Below are 22,454 nucleotides of genomic sequence, written 5' to 3'. Positions count from 1 at the left end.
TTGCTTAAATCCTTCCCAGCCCTGCATTCATAGTGCACGTCAAGAGTGGGCACACAGGGCATCATTATGGGAAGGTGGCAAGATCATAACTTTCCCAAGAGCATATTATCATCTGATCCCTTCTACTTTCCCTGTCCAGCAAACAAAAAGATCCATAAATCTTCTCTAGTCCTAGTTATGAACCCATAATTTTCATTATCCTTCTAAGCTTTTGTTGAGCATTGTAGATCACTCATTCACTGTACTACGTATTTGGGTAAAGTTAATATATACCTTGCCTGGGCTAGCTTCCATAACCGAAAAAATGCTCCCAGAAGCTAGATTCATGGATTTTAAGGAAGCATAAGAGTGAAAGATGAATATTTTTAAGACTATAGGACACAAAGGTACAGTGGTTTAAGATCAGCTAGGGACTTGAGAAATCTGTACATATACTATACATCAAGACAACCTCGTAAATTCGGGTTTTAGACTCCTGGAGTTCTCAAATTCAGCAATTTGAAGATTACTACTTTGAAAAAGAAAAGCTTCCCAATGGTACAGAAATTTCTCCAGAACTCTGGCAAGCCTCTAACTACCCTCAATTTTGCCAGTTCAGCCCCATGTTTATAGTCATGGAGGTTGCGCAGGCTTTTCCGTATTATAATGTAGGGATGTGGGATAGGAATAGAAAATAATCTGTAGGCAAACTCCATTTACAGGGAAAGCAAATATTTTTTAAATTTCAAGCAGATGTATTGCTACAAGTGTAAAGAGACAGTATTATTACTTTGCTAGTATCAGCAAATTGTCCTATTATGTGAGAAGTAGTCTAAGCACTTTCCCTTGGTTGTTTGGAAAGGAACTCTTCTTCACACAGCAGGTGGCAAACAGATGAAATATTACTACTGAAATCTGTAAAGGCTGAAAATAATAGGTTTATAATATGCAACTAAAGGGGCAAGGAGGAGGATTTTGATGTAAGTTCATTGTGGGCAGGGAATGTGTCTACCAACTGCAGTTCTCTGGACACAGTAAGCGCTCAATTAATACAATTGCTTGATTGACTGATTGGTATATCACTATTGGGATAAATGTCAAGAAGGGGAATAGCCACCTGATTCCTTCCTCCAGATACACTGTTGTAGCTACCAGAGATAGAATAATGGATAGGCCATCAGTGAGCCCCAGGAATTGCATTTTTTAATTTCTGTCAGGTGCTAGGTTGTAAGGATCCCAAATGTCTATGGTTACTCTGAAGCAGAAGATGAAAAAGTGGCTTCTTTCTTTTCTCACCATTCCCAGCCACTCAAATGGGTTTCTCTGTAATAAATATCTATCAGAGTTGTTACATGGCAGAGCCCACTTTAGCTCATTTCCATTCAGATTCATGGAAAATATTACCTCCCTTGCCTCCTTTTTCTCCAATATTTCCACATTCCTAAGTGCCCCTGTCGCTAAGTGGGTTTAAAATCTTGGCTTCAGTAAAGAAGAAATAGAACAAAACCCTACTCAAGAAGGCCCTTCTTTGTCCAGGTTTCCAGTGAACAGTTACTTCATGAACAGTTGAATTGCCAGGTTTTTACAGAATGCCATGAACTCATCTGGAGAGAGAGAGAGAGGGGTACATTTAAAGGAACTAATACAATCTGATTCTTGATTTCTGTTCAGCCTCTCCTCAGGTGCCTATGGGGACTATGACTACAAAATGTTCAGTCTCTTATGTACCTGGGCCAGTAAGCATGAACATCTTTTTGAGTATGGATGACAGAACACTATGCCTGTGGACAGATATGATCTACTGCATTAAAAGTTGCTTTTGTGATTAAGTTGCAGAGTGGACGGTTCCCTAACGCTTTCTTTTCCTGGGCTGCTTCCACAATTCCTTTGGGTGGGACTGCTGTAGAAACTGAATTCTGAGATTAAGTGGGTCAGAAAATACTGGGAGTTCCACTACAAACTCTGCTTGAGAAGCTATAGGAAAAGATATCCAGGTGCTGATTCATTTTCAACATGGGAAAATAAAGTGGGAAACTATTCCAATAAGGTAAAAAGCTTGTCGTCTAAAATCTCACAACACATTCATGTTTCGGGATTCTCTCAGTTTTCAGCAACATGCCAGGAAGAGGCAGCTTGGGTCGCATCTAATATTTGTTATTTAACATCAGCATAATGCATTTTTTTTTAGCTTGGCACAATTTGTAGAAAATTTGAGAAGCTATAAGCATCAAAATGCCAGAGATGAGGAGTTTCATAAAGGGACTATGAATGCATTCACTCTATCTCATTAGCTTAATAGTCAGCCTTTTAACAATGTAATTGATTAACATATTCATTGTTCTTGCATATTTTGCCTCAGATTGTTTACTCCTTTTAGGAGCAAAGATAGCAGAATGCTCAACACAACAAATACTACTGAAGAAATGTCTACATAAAAATGGAAAATTGAAAAGAAGGGTTAAATTCAATTTTTGCTATTTATTTCAAAGAAGCTACAAAAATACTAAAGCAAGGCTAAGAACCAGCTTTATTTTATTCATATTTAACATTATACACATTCATGTGTCTAACAAGAGTTGCACTGTTACATTAAAGATACAGTACAATAACATTCAACATGAGGTACTTCATACTTATACATCTGTCCTTCATAAATAATGCTGTAAGCCTGCTAAATTCAAGCACACGACGACCTGAAATTAGCTGAACCTATTACAACACCATAGCATAACAAAAAAAGTACAGTGCAATAATTATGTAGAAATTAGAACATCTATTTAAATACTACTGAAGATATGCTTAAAGTATGTTACATTAGAACTGCTAGCAGAGTTTCCCTCTAAGCCCCTAAATTAACAATGAAGTACAAAGACTGCCCAAGTACATTTAAAAATAGCATCTACAGCATTTTCAATATTTAATAAAGTTGTGTTTTTATGCCAGTTAGAGTTCCCTGTTTTGTCAGAAATATGGCCTCCAGCTTTACTCTATCACACCAGGAATAAACTCAGGAAAGTTAAAGCAACCCCTCATCTTCCATTCCACTTGGCTAACATAATGAAGGCAAAACAAGATTAATATATGTATGCCTAATTTACAATTTGCCAATTAAATGGGCAGAAGAGTACTCATTTTTCCCTTTATCTATGTCTCCAACTAAAACTAGTTTACCATAGTCATATTTATACAGTGCATTCATAAAACGCACGATTCGGTTGGCTATTTCTATGTTGTTCGGAAAATTACCAGGAAATATAGTTATTTAATTAAATGCCCTACAAGGATTATCGTTTCATGATTGATTGACTGAATAAACATTCAGACTACATTACCACATCAGAGTTAAGGAAGATGGGGTACAATTTTAAGGCAGGATTATATATATCACCAGGCTGCCTAAGGTTTATGAATTGCTAAATGCAAATTCTGCTCTGAGATGAGAAATTGTTAATCTCTCAGCAGCGTAATACCTGGCTGTCACCATTTTTAGAACCGTTCACTAAACTGTTAAATCTTTTAAGTGTTTTTTTTTTTTTGGGGGGGGAGGGAGGATGAAAGGGAAGAGTAGCCAGAAAAGTCTGACAATGAACAAGAACAATAACAATGAAAAAAAAGGACAATACTTTTCCAATTAGACTTCTGCTCCTCCCCCACCACCCCAAAGAATCTTCACTTAAAGCATTTTTGAGCACTTACCATATCATTACCATCTACTAAACACCACTAATGTGCTAAATTGCTACAAGTTATTTTACTTCAATTAAGCAAAAGAACATTTCTTGTCAAAAAAAGGCTCCCCACTTGCCCTTTCCACAAATGCTCATTGTTTACGTTATCCACGAAACCCTCCTTTGAAGTTGATGTTTTGGATACCAAGTGTAAATGGAGTTTCATCACTCTAGACCATATTTTGTACCCTGTAGACCTATGCTGGCAGCTTTCAGGTGGCTAGGGGCCACAATCCTCACAATTAAGGAATAATTAGATAAGTACTAACATACGAAAGCATACGGTTAAAGCATATCGAAGAAAAAACAAGGAGTAAAAGTAGTGCTACATTACATTTACACGTTGTGCTATATAAAATGATTAATATCCAGCCATTCCTCCAAATATTGGTTTGGTCCTGTTTTGGCTTGAAACGTGAAAAGCGAGCACCTCCTAGCAGGGGTTGGCAAACATACTAGAGGGTAGCCAAGCCATTCTGGCTGGGACAACAGCTTCTGGCTAGATCCTGGGCACAGATGCCCAGTTCTGGGACTCTCGCACCACTTCCCAATGGGGCTGCCGCTCCAGAGTCCCATGCCAGTGTCCAGCCCCCACCCCTGGGCCCTGAGCTGCTCTCTCCCGCCCAGCCGTACCACTGCTAGGAGAGCCAGGATTTTGGGGGTCCCGGGGCGGCAGCCTGGGACTTCAGAGAAGTGGCCCAGAGGTGCAGACCCTGAAGTGGCGCGGCGGGAACGCCCCTCAGCTAAGGCTTCCCCCAGAGGGGCCAGGCCCACATTTGTCCAGACCTGTGGCCTGTCCGCGCCTCGCCGTGGACCGGCATAGCAGTGGAAAAATGCTGCCGGTGCCTACCAGGCGGAGTGGCTGCGAGACAAGTGCCAGCGGCCGACTAGGGAGAGTGGCCCTCTCAAAAACTGCGTTCCAACTAGTGCTCTGACTAGGCTCCTAACCTGATGCTCCTTCCAGAACTGCCTTTCTTCTCAACTAACCAGCCTGTGGCCCCCTTCTCTTTGACAGAACACGCAACACTATAATAAGCTTGTACAGCTACTGAAAGATTTTTAAAAAAGAAAACAGAACCTTAAGTTATTCACATTGAGTTTCATAGTCCAGGGATCCATATTTTTGGCTGATCTCTTGTTTAATCACGGTGCTCTGGAGAATTAGCGGCTTTGACCTTTCAACCTCCAGCCCACGCGGTCTCTCTCACTCACGGCAACGTTGACTGTGAGATGACTCGGAAAAGGTTTGGGAGAAGGGCACAAACCCATCTCCCACTCCCAGCCTCGGGAAGGTCAGGGTGCATACCCACAGCATCGCTCCTGACATTTTGGGAAGGAACCTGGTGAGTCACGCTTTGAGGGGCAGCCTCTGTGGCTGAAAACCTCCGGGCCTCTGCCCTCTCCAGAGAATGGGAGGAGAGGCTCCACGGAGACAGTTTAGAGGATGCCCGTAGGCACTGAAATGGCAAAGTCTCTGAAGGGGGACACCACCACCTCACTAACTTTAGCCCCATCCTGAAAGTGATTTCAAAGCACCCTCCACTTCCTCTTCTAGAGTGAGTCGAGTAGGGTTCAGAGATAAGCCATCTTGACTTCAAGCAGTAAATGCCGCTATGATTACTTCTTTTAGGACAGAGCAACGGCCAGAAACGGAGTCAAAAAAAGAACGATATATAATTCTGAAGGGGCTACTACATCACACTGCAGAAATCTTTACCTAAAATTCAAACTTTTCCTTTTGGTGAGGTGTAGTGTTCTTCCAAACTCCCTGGGGCTGTAACTTTTCTGTAATAGTTTCAAAATCCCGCCTCCACCATCACCTTTAAGAATATGCCCATATTCTTACTGGTTAAAACTAACGTTTAAAAATGGAATACACAAGAACTCTAGACAATTGCTGTGGAACGGGCAACATTTAGGAAGAAAAAAAATACATGACATATCTGTGTATAGGCACAACTCCTAAAATAAAGCCTTAATTAGAACTTGGCACTGGAGCATCTAGTTGAAAGGTGAATACCGCTTTTAAACCTTTCTAAAATTAAAAGGCGAAAAGAAAGGAGAAAACTGCCCACAGCTTCATTAATGACACATTACCTGTACTGCTCACACATCTGCAGATAAGCTAAGCATCAAGGCGTTCTGAATGAAACTTCGTTTCTTTTGGAAATGTGTCTTCAGGCATAAAATATAAGTTCTGGAATCTGTCCTCCCTGCACGCCAGTGCCGTTAGTACTGTCTGAAGAGCACTGGAACTGGACGGTCACTTTACCACACTGCACTTCCGTCATTCCTTCCTGTCCAAAATAGCTCAATTCGTTCCCATCCAGGATCACGCTTGCTGTGTAAAAGGTGTCTGGTTCAATCTGCACCGGGTATTCGAACCAAACCGGGAACGTGTTGCTGGATCCGTCGGAGAAATACTTGCTCAAGTTCTGGCCCAGGATGACCCCCTGGCGCTTGAGTTCAATCTTGGCGCTGTATTCTGCTGAGCCACAGCTAGATCCGTACAGCCCGAAGCCGGCAATGAACACTCTCTTGTCGACAGCGAACTGAATGCTGTCGCACCGTCCCCGGTAACGCCACTGGTTGCTCCGGTAGGCGCAGGACTGGAAACGGTGACAGCGCTGGGGGACGAGGCCCTTCCGGGCGTTACTCACAAACTCCAACTCCGGCTTCTTGGCAGCGGTGTACCAGAGGAAGATGTCATTGGTCTCGTTGAGTGTCAAGACCCCAGACTGGGCGGCCCCATTTGCAAAATCATCGAGGGCCATCGTAGGGATGCGTATCAAGTAGAGCGCTTTGCCCAGGACCTTGCGCTTATTCTCGATGCTCAGGGACAGTTCTTGCCTCTGGCACTCCACTTCGGCCCAGCTGAGGGCAGCCTCGAAAACCACGATTTCTTTGGCATTCAGAGTCTCTCTGCGCAGTATGCTTTCTAGGGTCTGGAAATCGATGTCACAGAACCCCTCGGATTTCAGAGCCAGTTCGGCTTGCGCGTCGATCACTTCCCAGCAACGCTGGGTCAGGTCAGGCTCCTCAAACAGGCAGCTTTGGGAGAGCAATACACAGGCGTTTTTGGCACTCAGGCTGGTCTCCAGAAAGTTGACACAGGCGCGGGCCAGGTGAGGGACTATATACTTTTTGGCAGCATACAGCGTCGCTAGCACTGTGTCGGCCGCCAGGTCGATTTCATCGCAATAGATATATCTGGAATCAAACAAATAGGTTGTTGGGGTTAAAATTTTCATGCATTGCCACAGTTTATGCTACTTCTTTTATGGGACTTCTTAAGCGCTCACTATGTGCCAGGCACAGAACTATGCGTTGGGGTAGATACAAGCTAGTCAGGCTGGACCCCATCCGTGTCACACCTGGGGCCCACAGTTTTAATCCCCATTTTCAGATGAGGTAACTGAGGCCCAGAGAAGTGAAGTGACTTGTCCAAGGTCACACTGCAGACAAGTGGCAGAGCCAGGATTAGATGCCAGTTCCTTCTGACTCCGAGGCCCAGGCTCTATCCACTAGGCCACACTACTTCTCGCACTACTTTTTTTGCAGAAAGCACGCAAAATATGGATATTTGGTGAAAACAACAGCAGAGGTCAAGTCCTACATCCTATAACTGCTGCGAGTAACCAAATCTTGGGGATCAGTTAAAATATCATGGCGAGGCAAATTTAAATGCTTGTCGCTGAGACTGTCAGATTCCAAGTCCCAATGAATGCCAAGATCCAAGGCCCACCACAATATCATTCTACAGGTTTAGGAAATTGAGCACACATTTAATAATAATGATAACAACAACTGTGGTATTTGTTACGCGCTTACTATGTGTCAGGCACTGTGCTAAGCACTGGGGTAGATACAAGCATATCAGGTTGGACACAGTCCCTGTCCCACATCTTAATCCCCATTTTAAAGATCAGGCAACTGAGGCAGAGAAAAGTGAAGCGACTCGCCCCAGGTCACACAGCAGACAAGTGGCAGAGCCAGGATTAGAACCCATGTCCTTATGACTCCCATCTGTGCTCTATCCACTAGATCCATGCTGCTTCTCTAGTATTCTTATATACTAGTCACTAAACTGGATTGAGGAAACAAATTGAGCGTGTTGGCTTTTTCCAAAATGATGTTCTCTCATCATCACAGTAGTCAACACCTGGTAATGAACAACAGAAAAAGACATGGGTCCCTACAGTTACAGGTTAAGAACACATATTCAATCTCCTAATAGAAAACGAATTCAGAAGCTTGGAAGAAAAAAAAAAGAGAGAAGATTGGAACAGCTTGCTAATGAACCTGAAGTGCAGGGAGAACAGGATTTCAGTATTATTGGAAACCTTTCAATAACTGTCAAGTTTTTCCATTATATCAATATCAACAGCAAAATAATAAGAATTCATTAGTTTCCCTATTAGATATTCAATCTAGTTCTGCTCAATGACCTACATTCCTCTACTCTACTGTTGCAGAAATCATTTGTGGCTGTAACTTTTCTTTGTAATTCAACTGAAATCGGAGAGAAAGGAAAGGCCATCTTGTTTGTTTGTTTTTTCCTGGTATTTGTTAAGTGCTTACTATGTGCTAAGTACTGTACTAAGCATTGGAGTAGATACAAGCTAATCAGGTTGCATAGAGTCCCTGCCCCACCCAGGGCTCACAGTCTTAATCCCCATTTTACAGCTGAGGTAACTGAGGCACTTAAAAGATAAATGACTTGCCCAAGGTCACACAGCAGAAAAGAGGCGTAGCTGGGATTAGAATCTAGGTCCTTCTAGCCCCCAAGCCTCTGGTCTATCCACTAGGCAACACTTCTTCTCTATCCACACCAAAGATGCATATACATTATTACTGAATCTTGGTGTGTTCTAGTTAAATCCCCTTAAATTACCAGATTTTTTTGTCATCTGATGTGGGATTTAATTCCACAGAAATCAGCCTAGGTAGTTCACATGAATGAATAAAAAGTTGTCAATGTTTTAACCAAAATGACAGGCTAAGCTAATAGGTTATGTGTTTTGAAGATCTTCACATTTTAACGAAAAACAAAAGCCTTTTTTCTCAATTAACTAATCCCTGCTTGCTAAATTTTAAGAAAAAGTGGGAAAACAAAACAAAAGCCAACACAAGTTTTAGACTGTGTGTACTGCTGCTGAAGCTTTTGTTCTTCTTTTTAAAGCATACACACCTCAAGGGTATGGAGGTGGGTTGCAGTACTTTCTCCGGAAACCACAGGTGAGACCACATTCTCATCAGTCTCTATATTAAATCAGATATACTCTCCTGAAAGAGAGAGTGGGTTATGGCCATCTGATTGCCTTGATAAAGCATGGCTCTGTTCTCTATCTCTACGGATGGAGCTCGGAAGAGGCAGACATGGAAGAGAAGGATATATATTATTCTGAAAAAAGAGGTCGCTAAGATGATCTGGCTTTATATCGTGTGCTATTTTAGATACCAACTCTGAGTACTCTTCTACTTTTCTGAAGGTTTCTTTTACCCCCTTATTACAATTGATTTTTGTGAAATGGCAATAGGTTAAAAAATAGTCATCATCATCATGCCTTAGAGGGAAAGGACAAAGAACAAAAGCACCATCATGAAAGAAAGTGGAAAAATACAGAAGCAGAACTTAGTCTTTCAATTCAGGTCCTATTTCACAGACTAGATAACAGTGCCGATCAATGGTATCAAAACAATAATATATGATCCACACTCCATGTTTTATGATTTTAAATGTTTCATAAGAGCACTAGATACGTATTCTTTAAAAGTCCAATTCAAATAAGATTACTGAAGCACTAATAATACATATTTAAACACTGGACAAGAGTAATAATTTTCAGGCATAAATGACTGCCTATTTAGAAAACTGATTATAACCATTGTCATAAAGAAAAAAATTGTGTTTAATTCTTGAGTATCAGACCTAAGAGATGACCATGTTTCTGTTATGATTTTTTTCCTAGCCTGAGTGGGTACATAGTACTCTTTTCTTCAATCTTTAGTAAAGCACTAATACTGAATCAGAACTTAAGGTTATTTTCCTGAGTACTAGACAACAGCATTACAGTCAGGATTATGACTTCTTTGCAGGAGCAATCTGAAGGTGAAATTAGTTTCTTCACACGGTAGTCTCAAGTGACTGCAAAAGACATAGAGAAATGGGGTAGCTTGGTGAAATTTTAGAACTACATGCCCTGATGAGTCCATCCAGCTTTGACACAGTGTAAATAAAAGAACTGAAACATTTATATTGTGATACAGAAAGGATAATAGGTTGCCTAAAAAATCTGACCCCTTCCTTCTCCAGGTAGCATTACCTAGCGGATAGAGTATGGCCTTGGGAGTCAGAAGGACCTGGGATTCTAATCTTGGCTCTGCCACTTGTCTATTGTGTGACTTGGGAAAAGTCACAACTTCTGTGTACCTCAGTTACCTCATCTGTAAAATGGGGATTAAGACTGTGAGCCCCATGTTGGGACATGGACTACATACATTCATTCAGTACATTCATTCAATCATTTATTGAGTGCTTACTGTGTGCACAGCACTGTACTAAGCGCTTGCACTGTACATACATCCAACGTGAATAGCCTGTATCTGCCCCAGCTCTTAGTACAGTACCTGCCACATAGTAAGCGCTTAAACACCATAAAAAAGTTAAAATTAAAAGATAGAAATTTCATTTTGATAGGAAAAAGGTGAGCTAGAGCCACCCACATTTTGGCATATTCAACTGTCAATCAAACAATGGTATTTACTGAGCAATTACTGTGTGCAGAGCAGCAGAGCACTTTACTAAGCACTTGGGAAAGAACAAAACAACAGAGTTGGAAGACGTGACTCCTGGCCACAAGGAGTTTAGGCTACAGGGGCAGACAGACATTAATTAAAATAGATTACAGATGGGGGAAACTGAATCATAAGAGGCTAAGGTGTGAGCCCTCATGTCTAATATCACATTCGCTCAATTCTTGGAATAAAGCAACTCAAAGAAAATTTAAAATAAAAATAAGCCAAAGACATACAAGGATTTCTGCTTTAACATAAAGCAGTCAGATTAAACTGACGTATAACCAGATTGAGCCTGCATGAGGGAACAGAAGTGTGCAGGTCAGTCCCACAACCTATTGAATGACTTAGTATTTGGAGAACGTGCTTGTTAACATGTGCCTGTTCATTCTGAACAGCAGTATCTAATCTCGAGCACTTGTTTACCGTAGCACATAAAGTTAAGCTACTTTGTTTTTCTAAAGACAAATTACTTCAGATAACTATTGGACTGGATTTAAAAGGCAGTAATGAAAACTACACTGATACATTATTTAGCAATAGCAGTATGCTGAAAGGGCTGGTTGATTTTTACTGTTAAAATTCCCCTGTGATTAAGAGCCTGGTGCGGATCAGGTAATATAAGACTTTCATCAAACAGAAAGCACCACATAAACACCACAATTTTTGCATCATAATTTCCAGTGGGAAGAACATCACATCCTTTAAAGAACCTCAGGTACTACAGTGGAGAACCATTTTCATCTCCAATATTTTTTCCTCACTCAAATGCCACAGTAACCTATGAATGATATAGATGAAAACAAAATCAGCTCCCTGGAAATGTTTAGGTGACTTAAGATTAACTAACCAATTTGGCCTATAATATTCCCCAAAATACTTATGGCTAGAGATATTTGAAGTTTTAATCTTCTTGTTCATGCCCTTTCTGGTGATGTGTTAGGAAGAAAAACATTGAGAGATTTTTTATTTTTGTTTATATTTTTTATGAATTCTCAATCATTCAATGGGAAGCAAAATAGCCTAGTGCATAAAACACAGGCCTGGGTGTCAGAGGATCTGGGTTCTAATTCTGCCTCCACCACTTGTCTGCTGTGGGATCTTGGGCCAGTCACTTAACTTCTCTGTGCCTGTTACCACATCTGTATAATGGGGATTAAGACTGTGAGCCCCATGTGGGACACGGACTATGTCCAACCTGGTTAATTTGTAACTGCCCCAGCATTTAGTACAATTCCTGACACACAATAAGTGCTTAAATACCACATTAAAAAAAATCAGAGAAACTAGGTAGAAATTAAGCTTCTATTTACTCAAACAGAGAGGTACTTATTTTTTCAAGGGCATAGGTGTAGTGTAAAGTTTTTAAAAATCATCATCATCTTTCCCAATCCATGCTTGTTTACATCCATGTCTAACATTTTAACCATGACACAAGAGTGGCATGCATTGTTCAGCATAAACAAATTTTCTTCCAACACATGAATGACGCTTACTTCAGCATAGCGAGAAAAGCAGCAGGTTCGACATCTGGTATACGTATTTCATCTTTGTCCTCAGCAAGCTCTCCGTAAAACATTGCATGGAATACAGAACTCCCAACTGCTAAAACATACTGTGGAAAAAGGGAAATCATATTTCATGCCTTAAACTGAAAGCATTTCCAACAAAAACACAACCTAGGACAGCCACTGAGGACACAGGGTACCAACACTAGCACATTTAGAACATCAGAGGTAACAGAGGGAGAGAATAAAAACAGAGATAATGTAGGTTTTAAAGTTTTTAACTACCTCACTATACCTAGGACAGAATTACTGGGCTGTTCCCTTAGAATATTCTGATGTAACAATGAAAAGACACCACACTCTGAATGTGATGAACACACACCTAACATTTCCAAACAGTCACAGTTTCCAGGTACAATAAAGATCTTATCATAGGACTCAAACTTTAGGAGAGTGAGAGACACACAGAGAGAGAGAGAGAGAGAAAGAAAGAAAGAGAGAGAGAGAGACAGAGAGAGAGACAGAGAGAGAGAGTGATGGGGGAGGGAGAGGATGAGGAAAAAAAGGAGTTGAAGAGGAGAAAGTGTTAGAATGGCCTGAGCACTTAACTGAAGCAAAGCTCCCTCCCTAAATCCTCCGCCTCTCACCCTCCCACCGCCTCCCCACTCAAACAAACACGACATAAAGTGCAGTGCCTGCCATGGGCAATCTGCCCACACCAAGTTCCAGCCTAACAGTTTGAAGTTTCTTCTTTGTTATTCCCATGTCTGAACTGATAATGCAGCTGTTGCTTACTTTGTGTCCTGGCAACCGCTGCGTCCCACCTGGTGGCCCAACCACAAAATGAACATCTGCCATCAAGTCATTGTTGAACATCACCGCATTTCTAAAAACAGAGGCAGAGCATTAATTCACAATGTCCAACATTTCTTATGCACCCACAGACCCAGTGGCCACAAACCACAAGAGCAGCATTTTAAATAACCCCTGGGCAAAGCCACCAATTTTTTTTTAAAAAATACTATGCTTATAATTTTGCCAAAAACAAAAATTCACCGAAAGTGGTATTCGTGCAATAAAGGAGGGATGGCATAAAAACTTGTCCAAACTTTTCAAGATGAAAAGGACAGCAGAGTTCTCCAATCACAGAAGGATTTAGCCCTGAATAATTTCCAGGCACATTATAGCTATATCGGTTAAGTACTAAGGCTTGAACAAATATTTTTATCTAAGAGGAAAACAGCTGCAGCACTGAAAACGACAAAGCATTCTTCAATTACTGACACTGCTTAGGGGAAGAGTAGAAAGAGCAGATTTGAATGCAATAGGCTGTGGGATATATATAGAAGCAAAAATTTCAAGCAAACATCCTACAAACTTTTGGAATAGAGACAATGCCACACACTTACCTCTCTCTGATGGTGGGATAAAGCCCTTGCCAATTTGGGGCCGGGAGAGTGTTGTTGTTATTGAGGTTCTGCTGGTGATATTGCTGGACAGTGGTTGTGTTAGAGTTGGCTGGCTTCTTCCGGGGAAAAATATCAGCAGCCATCTTCTTCTTCTTTTTTGTCTTCAAGGTAATGATTTCATAGCAAACTGGTGGTAACTTGCTGCTGTTGCTGCTATTTCCCTTCTTAGAGCTCTTCCTGGACCTGTTCTTGACGGTCTCTGGAAGCATCAAGAAGAAGGTGAGACATTTCATGTTCTTTCCCTTGTCATCTACCATGAGTACTGTGTCTGCCTGAATAGCCTAACAAGGTAACAGCATTGGGAAAAAGAAAGTCGGAGCAAACTGTTAATGGAAACAGGCAAAGCCGAATCTTTGCTTCTCTTTCCAGTTAGGCAAGGTGACCTTTTTCACTGTGTTGAAGAAGAAAACCTGGCCGGGTCTAAGTTTGATCCAGCACTTGCTTTGTTAAACACATCCCCATCATGACTCCCTATTCGATTTTCTTGCCAGGGCTTCTTGAAAAACCTGAGAAAAACCCTACCCTGTGCAGAGGTACCACGCATTAAGCTGTGGCACTTGTTTTTTGAATTAGGTTAGCAAGATGTGCTGTAGCAGTGCTAGCTGTTCAGCTGGCTGAAGTTGTGCGTTGAATGGATCCGAAGAGAGTAGGTATTCCAGCCCTGCAGATGGAGTCAGACAGCCAGTGCTTTGAGCCAATAGCTGAAGTCACCGATAACGATTGGACTGTGCACAGTGACACCTATTGTAATGTGCACAGTTCCAATATTAAAGGGACAGCAATTGCTTTCTCTTGTTTAATATATATTCTGAAAAAGAACACTACAGATGAGTCCATAAAAAGAGGAATTCAGGGTTACGGATCTTTTGTGCAGCAGCCTGCAGTTGGCTTATAATACCAATAATGAAGGAAGAGAAAAACAGATTTCCACTTGAAACAGTTCTGCTGAAATCATTTTTTTCTGAGCAGCTTTTAGCTCGGAAAGCTACAGCGCCGTGGCCCACGCTAGATGCTGAATGGGTTTATTAAATGACAAAATCAAATTAAATCTATTGGTTGCAGCATAACAGACAGCAATGGATTTTAATGGACCGCTTCAACACACGATATAGCCCTGTACAAAATAAGTGAGATGAGGTCATAGGTTTCGTTCACTACGTTGCCAGCTACCAAGAGGTCCCCTTGCAGCCCCCTTTTCCTCCCCACCCCATCACAAAACCCTGCTCATTAGGCCAATGTTTACACCAGACAAGAACGAACTGCAGCAGGAGAAAACTTCTAGATGTGCAAATAAGATTCAAATGAGACAGATTGCATGCGGGTAATCACTGTTTAAAAGCTGCAATTTACTGCAAATGAACAAGTTGGCCTTATTTAGGAGGCTTCAGCCTCTTAAAATTCATCTGAAGATTGACAACTAGGTTTAGTTAGTCTACGAGTTAGCACGTATTAACCAGCAGCTTTTATTATGAAAAAGAAAACCTTTTTGAAGCTGCAAGTGTTTTGTTGCTGCCATTATAAAACCTTGCAAAAACAAAACAAACCTCCACTTCATGGCAGAGAAATGATATACAATGTGGGATTCATAGATTTGACTGCTGTAATACCCCTGGGGAAGGCGCGTTCACAATTAGAAAGGCAACTTTAGGATCACCTGGCTTTATCAGCATCTTTATATGCCAAGGAAACTGGTCAAAGGGGAAATTTAAGCACAGCCACTGCTGCAGACTTTGCTTCTGTTTCCAAAGGGTTTACTTTAATCATATACTCTATCTCAGTGAACCCCATTCTGGAATCAAGTGACAAGCTAAATATAGTCTGCTTACAAAAAAAACAAAAAAACCCTACAAGGAGTACAAAACCACACACATCTCCTTGCTCTTGGGTACACCAGGACTTGTTTACTCCTACCCTTCCCATCACTTATGGCACAGCTTACAGAAACACTATTTATGGAGAGGTGTTTTGTTCTGCCTGGCTTAGGGCAGTGCCATGTGCAACAGCAGAGGCGGTATATAAACAAGTTTTTTCCCTGTCCTTTCAGCCATGTCAAACATTACAGCTGGGCTAAGAATAACTAGTGGAACACTCTGTGCCCAAAAACCTCATTTCAAATAATGCTCAACATATTTCCAATGATACGTAGCATGGATTGAGGGGGAAACAAGGCAGAGACTTACTGTTAGCAGCAATACCTACAGGGTAAGGACTGAAAGCTCGTTATGGGCAGGGAACGTATCCGTTTATTGTTGTATTGTACTCCCTCAAGCTCTTACTCCAGTGTTCTGCACACCGTAAGTGCTCGATAAATACGACTGAATGAATGACATACAACATGGAATTGGAAATGGAAGTCATTAGCCATTCAATACTTTAAACCAACTGCGGAAAAGTGATCTCACTACGATCTTTGTGTAGATTCTAAAAACCTACCATGCATTTGCCTGCATTTAGGCATTTTTCACAGTTTTTAAATGATCCTGACAAAGTCATGTAAAACAGGGGTGTGCACAACAATGGTTAGTGAGAGTATACCCTCAGGAGAGGGTTTTAGTTCAGACATGACAGTGGGCAACTGCCTACAAGCATGATATCAGTGCCCTCTCTGTGGTAAGTGAATGCTCTTGGCTTCCTCCATCAGCAGTTTCCCATCACCTAGCGCCCTGGGGAGATGAGATACAAAGGTCCGGAGGATTTACGCCTCTTGCCGCCATGTTCTGGAGGGACAGTAGCGCATTCCTACACTCTCAAAGAAACCGGTCAACAAACCCCCAGATAATTCAGTAAACCTATCCTTTAATTTTTAGGACTTGTTTTAAAAGGCTTTTTAGGTATGTGCATTTTAGGGAAACATAGTGTATGCCTTTATGGAGACGTGTTTTTTTTCCCTTCAACCAGGGATGGAAAGAATTGTGAGTGGGTGGGTACGGTGATGTGGCAAAGGAAAGAGACTTTAAATGTGGGTGGCAGAGGAAATGGGATCTGCTACAAATTGTACTAGTCCTAAAAAAGCAACTCACTCAGCAGGCTTAGGGAGTTTAAATAATGCTCAGAACGAAGGAGAGAATGCAATTTGGTGAAGGAAAACGAGGAAGGGTGCCAATGGTTCAATGCCGTGCATGGTAAATAGGTGGGCTTGCCAAACCAGAGGCCTAGGAAAGGACATAAGGTCCATGGTCAGGAATTTTAACACGATAGGAACAGAAAATGAGAGACACTGTAGTCTCCTGAGGGGAGACTTACGGTTAAATGGCATTTGAGCAAGTTTGTTGTGGTTATTGCATGCTGGATAAATTAGAGGTAGGAAACCAGCAAAAAGTTAGTCTTGTAACCCTCTCCTTAAAGTACTTAGGATGCAGACCAAAAGAGCACAGGGCTCTCTTCCTTTCAAGTTTTTTTTTTTACCTATTTCCCCAGGCCCGTGTGGGTATTGCTTGATTCCTAGAGTGGCATGTGATATAGTCTTCGACAAGACTCTCTCTCATTCTGAATTTGAATCACAACTATATAGAAAGATGAATAATACCCAAGAGTAGTGAATGAAAGATTCATTTAGGAGGTGGGTTTTTTTTAAAATAAACAATTTACCATCACATTTACAGATGGTTGGTCCCCAGGCCAGCAAAGCCATACCTACAAGGCTACAATTAGATAACTATTCTACTTCACCCTTGCCCATATCAGAAGAGAATCCAGTATCTACCTGAGGGCAGAGACAGGGTTCAAATATCATCAAGATTTAGTCAGTCAATCATATATACTGAGCGCTTACTGTGTGTACAGCACTGTATTAAGTGCTTGGGAAGGTACAACATAATAAACAGACAGTCCCTGCCCACGGTGAGCTTATAGAAATAAAAAGAAACCTTGCTTAGAGTTTGCAGGTCAAGGATTATATATAATTTAAAGAAAACAGAGCACAATTAGTCTTCAAGGAGGTGTAGGAATACAGGAGGGAAGGTTTAGCTCAAGCATGTGTTGGTTGCAGTGGTATATTGGGTACCAGATAGAGAAGGAGAAACAGGTGAGGCACACACATAATTATTATTATTATTGCAGTGTTCTGGTCTTTAGCTCACTCTGGTGCCTGCCACCTAAAAGGAACTGAAGTAGACCTTCCACAAGCGTGGAGTGGCACTGCAGCAGCAGAAATGTCATAGATCCTATGGATTCAAATTGTGAATTCCTTGTATTCTCTTAAGTGCTTATTATAATGCTCTGCATACAGAAGGCACTCACCACAATGGATGGAATTATTTTAAGAGTATGAGTTTAGGAGTCACAGGGCCTAGGTTCTAACAGTGGCTCTGGCACTTTTTTTTTTTTAATGATATTTCTTACGCACTTACTCTGTGCTAGGTCCTGTATTGAGCGCTGGAGTAGGTACAAGATAATCAAGCTGGAGTCAGTCCATGTCCCACATGGGGCTCACAGTCTTCACTCTCCAACTGACAGATGAGGTAACCAAGCCGCAGAAAAGTTGAGTGTGTTTGCCCAAGGTCACGCAGCAGAGAAATGGCAGAGCTGGGATTAGAACCTAGGACCTTCTGACGCCCAAGCCTGTGCGCTATCCATGAGGACATGCTGTTTCTCAAGAAGGTTGCTGTGGAATTGTGGACAAATCACTTGCCTTCTCTGTGCCTCAGTTTCCTCATCTGTAAAAGCTTGAATAGGTGTTCTCTCCCCACTTAGACTGTGAATCCCACGTGGGACAGGGACTGTGCCCCACCTGATTATCTTGTATCTACCCCAGTATTTGGCACACAGAAAGCCCTTAAATACTATCATTATTATTATTTTCCCATTTAACATCACCCCTTAATTTTTTCTTTACACATTTTATACAGCTATGGAGCACAATGGGGGAAAGAAAAACTTGCTTTGCTTTTGCATTGGGAAAAACTGCTATGATTAATGTGTGCACCTTGATGTCTAGTTAAATGAAATTTCAGAGAGGAGGGACTACTTTAAAATATAATGAACTTCGTGCACTAGCAAAAGTTCAATAGTTTCTTTTTATTATGATTAATCAAAAACCAATTTGCATTTGCATAAAACCTACAAAAACAGTGTGATTGTAGCTAAAAATACACACTATGGTTCAAATACATTAAAATGACTGTTTTGTAATCTTGTTGCCTAGATGCTATATTCTCATATTTCCAACTGGGATTACTACTATCAATCAGTGGTATTTATTGAGCACTTACTATGTGCAGAGCACTATACTAAGCAATTAGAGTATAATACAACCAAATTGGCAGACCCGTTCCATGCCCATAATGAGCTTACGGTCTAGAGTGGGACACAGACATTAGTATAAATAAACTGTTGGCTTGGTTGGAACTCTGGATGCACATGAGAAGCAGTGTGTCTCAGTGGAAAAGAGCACGGGCTTTGGAGTCAGAGGTCATGGGTTCAAATCCCGGCTCCGCCAATTGTCAGCAGTGTGACTTTGGGCAAGTCACTACTTCTCTGGGCCTCAGTTCCCTCATCTGTAAAATGGGGATTAAGACTGTGAGGCCCCCGTGGGACAACTGATCACCTTGTAACCTCCCCAGCACTTAGAACAGCACTTTGCACATAGTAAGCACTTAATAAATGCCATCATTATTATTGTTATTCTTATGCCAACCCAAACAGAATCAAGGCAAAGGCTTATTGCGCAAAAGCTTATATTTCAGATGACTTTTAGGTATGTGTAGCTACCAACGAATAGTTTACAAGAGAACATATAATCCCCGGAGCCAATCTGCCCAAAGTAATCACTGTTATTTAGTGATCACTTACTGTGTGCAACAGTACCGTAATAAGCAGTACAAGATAACAAAATAACAGATAAAGTCCCTGCCCACAACAGGCTTACAGCCTAGAGAGGGAGACAGACATTAATATAAATAAATTTCAGATAGGTACATTACAATCTAGAAGTGGAGACAGACCCTCAAATAAAATCACAGAGAGTGGAAATGATACAGTGCAAGGGCCGTGGGGATGAAGGCTGGCTGTTCCCACTTCCAAAGCCGGACTTGGACAGAATGGGAGGAAGGTAGGTGGTTTGGGGCAACAGCACCTGACCCTCCCCATAACCCCAACCGGGTCCATCTGGTCACTGCTCTTCTGCTTTGTGGCCCCAAAGGGTGGCATGCGGTGGAAGAGGTGGAAGGCAGTTAATGGGCTACAGGACTAGAAAGGACTAGAAAACCATGGAGGAAGGGGGCAACAGAAGAGGAAAGGGGCAGGGAAAGCAGGTGAGACAGGATGAGGAGATTCGTTCAGGGTGCAGGTAGGAGTTCGGTGCTCTGCCCATACTAAGTGCTCAATAAATACCATTGATTGATTGATGAGAGGCAAGAAAGTCACAAGCTAGAAACTGGGAATGGCAAGCTGAGCAGTGCAGGAGCTGGAAAGGGGCGGAGTAATTTACCTGGACAGTCTGCCAACTTGGAAGGGTCTTCTGGGATAAAATGGAAGTGCCAAAGGGTCTTAAAATGCCTTCTGACAGTGCTCGGCCCAAAGGGCCAGACTACTTTGGTGCTTGGCTGAGTAAGAAAAGGCAGTGGTGGCCCTAGGGCCAGGGTGTTCGCTTCCAGGGAGTGGCCTGTCCTACTTTTCTGCTCCCCTGAGAGTGTGGAAGAGGAGAGGGGCTGCAATGCCGGGCCTCCTCCTTGTTTCGCTGCGGTGCCCCATCTGGGAACCATTAATCTTTTAGAGAAAGAGCAGACCAGTGAGTCAAGTCGGGTCCTCAGCCTCCAAATGCTTGCCACATGATGTTCCAGCCTCTTGGGACTTCAGTCAGGTTTCAATCAATCAATCAATCATATTTATTGAGCACTTACTGTGTGCAGAGCACTGTACTAAGCGCTTGGGAAGTACAAGTTGGCAACATATAGAGACGGTCCCTACCCAATAGTGGGCTCACAGTCTAGAAGGGGGAGACAGAGAACAAAACAAAACATATTAACAAAATAAAATAAATAGAATAGATATGTACAAGTAAAATAGAGTAATAAATACGTACAAACATATATACATATATACAGGTGCTGTGGGGAAGGGAAGGAGGTACGGTGGGATGGATGGAGAGGGGGAGGAGGGGGAGAGGAAGGAGGGGGCTCAGTCTGGGAAGGCCTCCTGGCGGAGGTGAGCTCTCAGTAGGGCCTTGAAGGGAGGAAGAGAGCTAGCATGGCGGATGTGGGGAGGGAGGGCATTCCAGGCCAGGGGGATGATGTGGCCTGGGGGTCGACGGTGGGACAGGTGAGAACGAGGCACGGTGAGGAGATTAGCGGCAGAGGAGCAGAGGGTGTGGGCTGGGCTGTAGAAGGAGAGAACGGAGGTGAGGTAGGAGGTGGTGAGGTGATGGACAGCCTTGAAGCCAAGGGTGAGGAGATTCTGCCTGATGTATAGGTTGATTGGTAGCCACTGGAGATTTCTGAGGAGGGGAGTAACATGCCCACAGCGTTTCTGGACAAAGACAATCCGGGCAGCGGCGTGAAGTATGGATTGAAGTGGGGAGAGACAAGAGGATGGGAGATAGGAGAGAAGGCTGGTACAGTAGTCCAGACTGGATAGGATGAGAGCTTAAACGAGCAGGGTAGCGGTTTGGATGGAGAGGAAAGGGCGGATCTTGGCAATGTTGCGGAGCTGAGACCGGCAGGTTTTGGTGACGGCTTGGATGTGAGGGGTGAATGACAGAGCAGAGTCGAGGATGACATCAAGGTTGCGGGCCTCGGAGACGGGAAAAATGGTAGTGCCATCAGCAGTGATGGGAAAGTCAGGGAGAGGGCAGGGTTTGGGAGGGAAGACAAGGAGTTCAGTCTTGGATATGTTGAGCTTTAGGTGGCAGGCAGACATCCAGATGGAGATGTCCTGAAGGCAGGAGGAGATGCGAGCCTGGAGGGAGGGGGAGAGAGCAGGGGCAGAGATGTAGATCTGGGTGTCATCAGCGTAGAGATGATAGTTGAAGCCGTGGGAGCGAATGAGGTCACCAAGGGAGTGAGTGTAGATCGAGAACAGAAGGGGACCAAGAACTGAACCTTGAGGAACCCCTACAGTAAGGGGATGGGAGGGGGAGGAAGATTCCGTAAAAGAGACTGAGAATGAACGACCGGAGAGATAAAAGGAGAACCAGGAGAGGACAGAGTCTGTGAAGCCAAGGTTGGATAGCGTGTTGAGGAGAAGGGGGTGGTCCACAGTGTCGAAGGCCGCTGAGAGGTCAAGGAGGATTAGGATAGAGTATGAGCCGTTGGATTTGGCAAGTAGGAGGTCACTGGTGACCTTTGAGAGGGCAGTTTCTGTGGAACGTAGGGGACGGAAGCCAGACTGGAGGGGGTCGAGGAGAGAGTTGGTGTTGAGGAATTCGAGGCAGCGCATGTAGACGACTCGTTCAAGGAGTTTGGAAAGGAATGGTAGGAGGGAGATGGGGTGATAACTAGAAAGTGCGGTGGGGTCAAGAGAGGGTTTTTTTAAGATGGGAGAGACATGGGCATGTTTGAAGGCAGAGGGGAAGGAACCAGTGGAGAGTGAGCAGTTGAAGATGGAAGTTAAGGAGGGGAGAAGGGACGGAGCGAGAGATTTCATGAGATGAGAGGGAATGGGGTCAGAAGCACAGGTGGCCGGAGTAGCATTTCGTCGGAGTGGTTTCGTCTCATAAAAAGAGAAACAAGCAATACAGCACACCATGGGAATGATAAACCTGTTCAAAGCCTTGCATTCAACCTGCGGCATGCATAAAGGGAATGTGAAAGGCTAGAGAAGTAATTAAAGGAAAAGTCAGTGATGATAATAATAAAAATTGTGGTACTTGTTAATAAGCACTTACTATGTGCCAAGCACTGTTCTAAGTACTGGGGTGAGTACAAGTTAATCAAGTTGGACACAGTTCCTGTCCCACATGGGGCTAATACTCTTAAATCCCATTTTACAGATGAGGTAACTGAGGCCCAGAAGTTCAGTGATTTGCCCAGGGTCAC

The 22,454-nt window shown here is 42.7% G+C and overlaps 1 protein-coding gene across 3 annotated transcripts in view; it reads right to left on the bottom strand.

Annotated features, from left to right (window-relative positions):
* Positions 1 to 2,488: 2,488 nt before the first annotated feature.
* The window catches only part of BTBD3 (BTB domain containing 3), a 36,685-nt gene continuing 16,719 nt past the window's right edge, over positions 2,489 to 22,454 (bottom strand). For 2 of the 3 annotated variants that reach the window (XM_038750795.1, XM_038750796.1), the window contains exons 2-5: positions 13,423 to 13,681; positions 12,809 to 12,899; positions 12,002 to 12,120; positions 2,489 to 6,917 (exon numbers count right to left, since the gene is read on the bottom strand). In XM_038750795.1, the coding sequence (XP_038606723.1) occupies positions 5,885 to 6,917; positions 12,002 to 12,120; positions 12,809 to 12,899; positions 13,423 to 13,565 (1,386 nt within the window). In that variant the 5' untranslated portion in view covers positions 13,566 to 13,681 and the 3' untranslated portion in view covers positions 2,489 to 5,884. Of the gene's footprint in view, positions 6,918 to 12,001; positions 12,121 to 12,808; positions 12,900 to 13,422; positions 14,297 to 22,454 lie in introns of those variants that run through there. The other variant, XM_038750794.1, reaches the window with a different exon arrangement.

The sequence above is a fragment of the Tachyglossus aculeatus genome, chromosome 9 (assembly GCF_015852505.1).
Source record: "Tachyglossus aculeatus isolate mTacAcu1 chromosome 9, mTacAcu1.pri, whole genome shotgun sequence".
Taxonomy (NCBI): Eukaryota; Metazoa; Chordata; class Mammalia; order Monotremata; family Tachyglossidae; genus Tachyglossus; species Tachyglossus aculeatus.
The sequence above is the reverse complement of the archived record's forward strand: the minus strand, read 5'-3'. Positions and strand labels throughout refer to the sequence as shown.